Raw genomic sequence first — 6,342 nt, 5'->3', positions numbered from 1 at the left:
TTTTTTCAGTTAGCAATAATGCTGCCTTCACTAGTATAGAGGGATTAAGCAGTTTCTTCCAGTGTCCAACTAATAAAGCACTATGCACTCTGAAAATCCTAAAGATTTTTCTTATTTATAGGTTTATTCATTTCCCTGTAAACTAGCAACACCAAGACTGTTAGTGTTGGATGTGGGTTAGACGGCATCATAAAACAGCGTAAAAGACCCCATTTCAAACATCTGCTGAATATTGTCAGGCACAGATATTCATAGGTGGATCTGTCAATCATGGACCACAGTTGAAAATTCCACCTCTTACAACATCAATTTTAAATAAAGATCCATCTAAGTTTGATGAACTTTATAACTACTTCAAAAAAAAAAAAAAAAACGGGCTTGCAAGTGCTATGCCCTTAGCTGAGGTGCAACTCAAGCAAATGATTGGTCTAGATGTCTCACTGGTAAACAAGGGCAAAAATCCTTTGCAATACAGTTGCAGGCTTACCTGAGATTGCGCATTGACATTCGCTCCATTTGTAACCAAGACCTTGACCACCTCCGCTTGCCCAGCCAAAGATGCGATGTGTAAGGCTGTGTTTCCTTTCTGTGAAAGGAGAGGCAAGATTCATGAGCTCAAGAGGCATATGCTCGACGCCTCTGGGATGCACAGATAACGGGGCTGATGAACAGCCCATGAGAACAATCCCTTTGTTCTTACTGAGGGTTGACCCTTTACAGAACCAGGCAGGCGACACCGAAAGCCCCGAGCCCATGATACTGACCTTTGTGGCTGCATCGACGTTGGCTTCCCTCTGTAGCAGCTCAGAGACCACTTCTACATGGCCTTCTTTGGAAGCAAGATGGAGTGCGTTCAACCCATTCTGATGAGAAGTGAGGGAAAGGAAACTGAGAACGAGTGCTCAACACTCCACAGCCCGCCACATGCTCTCCAGGTAACACCCCCCCCCCACAATTGTCCCCCATGGGTGAGAATGCGGAGCGGGATTAAAATGTGAAGACTAGGGAAGTGGCCGTTATTTACTAAGTAAGAGGAACCCCTCATCACTATAGTCCTGCCTCTTCTGGCATGCCTTGGACAAGGACCAATAGTCTGACAACACTGGGCGGGAAAATCTACCATCGATGAAACTGAGCTCCTGACAGATGGAGAAGACCCTTGCCAACATTTCACAAACGCTTTAGGGAATTGGAGAGTTTTAACGAAAATGCCAACCAACAAGAATAACCACAGCTGACCTGGTTGCAGATGTTGATGTCCACTCCATTTTTTATGTAGTCGAGGGCCTTTTCCAAGTGTCCCGCTCGAGCTGCTCTCAAGTAACTCGCGTTGGCATCAGACTGAGGAGAAAGAAGGAAAAGCATTGTGGTGACCAAGGTAACTGATGCATCTGTGGGCCAGCACAGCTGGGGGAAAGCCACGGGACTATCTTATTGCTGGCACTGAGACACTAAACATTTTTTTAACAAGAGTAGAGAAATAGGGCAAACTCTTGGCCCAGAGTTGGCTACACTTGCAGAGGATTAAGGTTCGATTCCCAGCACCTACACAGTGGCTCACGCCTTATTGAACTCTTGTTTCAGGGGATCCAGCGCCCTCTCGTGGCCTCTGTGGGCACCAGGCACACACACTGAGCACATACTGACATGCAGGCAAACATTCACACATAGGTTAATAAAAAAAGTTCCAAGCACACAGCTTTATTCCTTTTGAGAGATCATGCCATATTCTCAACTGAGAGATAATTTCTCATGAACTGTGACCACCTTAAATCAATACACAGTCTCCAAGGCAAATCCTACAGTGTCTCAGGCACCATATTAGGAACACCCAGCTGCTCCCTACCAGAAGTTCACAACTGATGCCATCTTCCTGTGTTTATCACGGCTGACTTTTCACCCGATGGCTTCCCAAAGCAAAGGGAACATTTTCTTTTTCTGCACAGCTTCAGTGGGTTGCTAATGTCCCACCACGCTTATATGAGCCTATCCTGCAGTAAGAGCATGTTTTTCTCCATGAAAAGCATGCAACAAAGACACGTTGATTTTACAGGCAGTGAATTTTCTCCATGGTTTTAAGCTAGTTGAGGCCACTGCCTGAAGAACAGCGTATGACGTCTAAACAACACAACATGAGACAGCCAGTTAGTTCACTCTCTGAAGGCTATTCAACGCTACCACCAACAAAGGCAGTGAAAGAGGACAATCTGATGGTGGACAGAAACCACAGCAGAGACAGGCCTGCAGAATCTGGGAAGGAGTCTGTTAGGCGCATCTCAACTCAGAGCAGGATTTCCTGAAACAGGATCCAGAAACATCTCTCTGCCAGTTAGAAACACAATCATGCAGGGAAAGGCTTCCAAGAGAAGTATGCCTTCTAACCATGGAGTGACCACCTTTTCCAAAGTCACTTTGAATGCCTCTCACTCTTCAAAGCTCAGTGAAGACACTTGAAGCTCCTAACACAACCATTCCACCTAGTGTTGGGTACTTATCACACAAAAATATAGGTTTTAAAACACCTAACCTTCTTCCACACAGACCTATAAGCCTCAGAACAAGCAAGGGTAAATTAGGAAGCCTGTGTCTCTGAAGCCACCAAGATGGCAGTCTTTGAGGGACACCCATTGGGCCTGGCACTGTAGCCAACATGAAGGAAGTTCTGGTATTCCAAAGGGTCTTTGTTTCTATGGTGTAAATAAGTGAGTACTGACTTGCTAGGGACCTCCCAGGAGAAGGGACTGCCCCCAGGTCCCTGTCACCCTCCCCTGCACCCTAGTAAGCCTCACTCTGGGGGATACCCTTTACCCCTCACTACTATTAGCATTTTGATCTGAGTGGCCCTTCTGTGGGGCCTACCCTGCACATTGTCCAATGCACACCTTCCGTGCTCTGTGCCGCTCAACGCCCCTTTGTGACAACTAGACATGTCCTCAGAATTGCCATCTGTCTGGAGGGCTAACCCTCCTCAGAAAACAAATAAAACGCCTCCCTTCAAGACTGTAAGTTTAAGGAGGCATTAGTCTCAGGCCTGCTTGGGTTGCCATATGCCCTGACCTAGTGCAAGGAAGAGACCCTGTGTGTGACAGCCACCTTTCTATTTCCCTTTATCTAGGAGCAACCTTGACATATGGCAGGTGCCTGTGAAGGTTTTGTGACCCAGTCGATAAATACGTACATTGGACAGAAATAACTAATAATCAAATTTACTTTTAGAACAATAGAAGAGGCCTCCATGGCAGTCATAGCTACAGCCACACAGTTTAGCTTGAGAATCTGCTCTGACCCCAAGACGGATGCCAGAGATCAAACACTGTGTGTCAAAGCCAGGGCACTTGGAGAATGCTATAGTACTATCAGGGGGCTGGAGTCTTCAATGAAAGCTGAAAGTTATAAACTAATTTTCTTTTTTTTAAAAAAAATTATTCATTTATTATGTATACAACATTCTGCCTTGATGTATGCCTGCACGCCAGATGAGGGCACCAGATCTCAGTATAGATGGCTGTGAACCACCATGTGGTTGCTGGGTATTGACTTCAGGACCTCTGGAAGAGCAGCAGTGCTCTTAACCTCTGAGCCATCTCTCCAGCCCCCTAATTTTCTTCTTTTAACTCTCACACACATGGTTGACCATATCCACCCCAAGACATACGGATCTTTCCTGTTTATTCCATATAAACATAGGCTCAATTAGGAATCAAGAATACTTAAAGAGATGTGGGGCCTCTCCAGGTATACAAGGGTGGGCTTATTTAATTATTCTGTGCTTGCCTTTATTTTTAAATAACACTAAAGACAATTACTTTCACGGCATCTACTTTATACTAGTTATTCTATTGCTAAAATAAAATCAGATTTTGCATTAAGTATGTAAGCTGTTTATACAGGGTAGATAACGAGAAGGTGGCGGTGTAGAGAAGATGTGTATATTAGCGTTCCAATCAGTCATTTCCCAGGAATGTAAGGAAAAGCTGAAGTGTGTAAGGAGGCCTTCTACCGAGGGAAGGGTTTTGTTTTTTTTTTTTTCTACATCCAGACCGAGCCAGCTGTGCAAGGAGGGCTCACTGTGCAGCAGCATCTGACCCTAGGGCCTGCCTGACAATGTGTGGGTGCCTCTCTGTGGAAAGGCTGTGCTGCTGTCCTGGGAAGAGAAGAATGCCAATCTGTCTGCGCATCTCAGCCGCCAGAGGCAGGAACTGGGAGCTGTGCACATGGATTCCCACTTGGGGACCTAAAAACTGCAGCTCAGGAGGCTAAAGGAGCTGTGATGATTCAAGGAAAAGAGCCTCTGAACCGATTCCAGATTTAAAAAAGATCTGGCAATTCCGTACATGGCCCATTTTCTTTTTAAAAAAAAAAAAAAGGTACTATCTAAGTCTCTAAAGCAAAACACACACAACTAGTTTGAACCTGGATTTTTTATTTTTTATACACCTATCTAAGGCATGATACTAGTCTCGTCAGACTAGTGAAAGTATCAACTATTTTCTGTCCTTCAATTACTGCTTGTGGTCAGCTTTTATGGTGGGGTTCCATACTCTTTCAAACTGTGTGTGCTGAATAGGTACAGTGTTTGTGGGTTTTTTTCATATCATGATTTTCTAATATAAAACTTACCTAGCATTTATGTAATATTAGTTGGAAGAAGTCTGCATAGAGCATGTGCCTGTTATGCAAGGGTTCTATGAAAATACTGTAACATTTTATAGAAGGGACTTGAGTACCCACAGATCTTGGAATAGGTGGGGCTAGGGTATCTTGGAATTAATGGCTTTTAGACACCGTGAAAGGAGTGTACATCCATGTATGCCCTAAATCTTCTTACACATATGGGTTGTACATACTGCATATGTATATGTAATTTGTACCCCATTTTATGTATCTCAGGAGGCGAGGGTTTTGTTTTGTATTTAAAAACTCATGATGTATTGATGACATATACTCTATTAGGGCTGGTGAAATAGCTCGGTGGGTAAGGGCACTTTGCCACCAAACCAGACAACATGGGTTCAATACCAACTCCCTGGAGCTGTCCTCTGATTCCCACACGCAAACAGTGTGTGATCCCACCTCAAGTAAATGAGTAAATAAATATAAAATAAACCTTTCCAGTGCACATCTTCCAACTGTTGCTTTTATCTAGAGACCCTGGCACTAAGTGGTTCCTTGAGGCTGCTTGTTTGTGGCCTCAGAACGCCAGGATCAGGAAGGGATGGCAAGTTATCTTCCCTGTCCCCAGCTCTTGGTCACACACAACACCATTGCCCCTGTCACAGGAGAGCAACCTGCTCCTGCAGATTTGAACAGAAAATGGTGGGGAGGATGGGTAACAAGAGAGAAAGCCAGAAAACAGGATCGAAGACAGCCCCGTAGAAAAATTATAACTCAGAGCAAAGAGAGAGAGTACCATAGAAAAACTATAACTCAGAACACGGATTTATTTAAGTTCAAGGAGTTTCTCATTTTTTTTCCCCTTAAAGCTGTTTGAAAGCAACTCAGTCCATCCTCCTGCCTCATGTAAGTGTGATTAAGTGTGAGCTGCCACACCACTGCTCATCAGCACAAAGGAGGATCTATCTATCTACCTCCATCTCGGTACCCTTTGCTTTCCTCCTGATATACCTCGTATAAGGCAGCGGAGTCAAATAACTGGCCCTTAACTTGATGCCACAGCCTGATAAACCCATCATGAGCTGACAATATTGTATGTCGGAAATGATATATGTAATCCACCATACATCCTGGGTTTAGCAGCACGGTCTCCTAGCAACACAGTATCCTAGCAACGCAGTGTCCTGGAGAATACCAGTGGTTCACCCTGGTGATCAAGCAGTTGAGTGGGAGCTGTGGTTCATTGCCATTGTGTTATAAAAGTGCTAGGATGCAAGCAGCTAGCCCAGAAAAAGAGACTAATTAAAAACTGTAACCTTTATCTCTGCTGGTTGTAGGTAGCCTTTTGTACCCTCATAGACTTGAAAAATGTCATTGCATTTGTTAAGTCTGGGATCCTCTGTCGTACCTACATATTATTGTTTTCTTAACATTAAAAAACTCTTTAGCACTCTATAGTAGGCTTATTATCTCATTTAAATTCTTACCTTCTCAAATAACTAGGCTTATCCTTAACACAGGCTATAGGATATTTTCTTTCTTTCTTTCTTTCTTTCTTTCTTTCTTTCTTTCTTTCTTTCTTTCTTTCTCTTTCTTTTTTCTCCCTCTCTCTTTTTTCTCTCTTTTTGTCTCCTTCCTTCCTTCCTTCCTTCCTTCCTTCCTTCCTTCCTTCCTTCCTTCCTTCCTTCCTTCCTTCGTCTTCCTCCCTCCTCTCTCCCCCACTTTGTT

The 6,342-nt window shown here is 44.0% G+C and overlaps 1 protein-coding gene across 1 annotated transcript in view; it reads right to left on the bottom strand.

Annotated features, from left to right (window-relative positions):
* The window catches only part of Ank3 (ankyrin 3), a 299,577-nt gene that overhangs the window by 200,934 nt on the left and 92,301 nt on the right, over window positions 1–6,342 (bottom strand). Inside the window, exons 2-4 of the mRNA XM_026785393.1 lie at window positions 1,240–1,341; window positions 765–863; window positions 488–586 (exon numbers count right to left, since the gene is read on the bottom strand). Of these exons, the coding sequence (XP_026641194.1) occupies window positions 488–586; window positions 765–863; window positions 1,240–1,341 (300 nt within the window). The remainder of the gene's footprint in view (window positions 1–487; window positions 587–764; window positions 864–1,239; window positions 1,342–6,342) is intronic.

The sequence above is a fragment of the Microtus ochrogaster genome, linkage group LG2 (genome assembly GCF_000317375.1).
Source record: "Microtus ochrogaster isolate Prairie Vole_2 linkage group LG2, MicOch1.0, whole genome shotgun sequence".
Classification (NCBI taxonomy): Eukaryota; Metazoa; Chordata; class Mammalia; order Rodentia; family Cricetidae; genus Microtus; species Microtus ochrogaster.
Note: the sequence above shows the minus strand (reverse complement) of the source record. Positions and strands in the feature narration are given on the sequence as shown.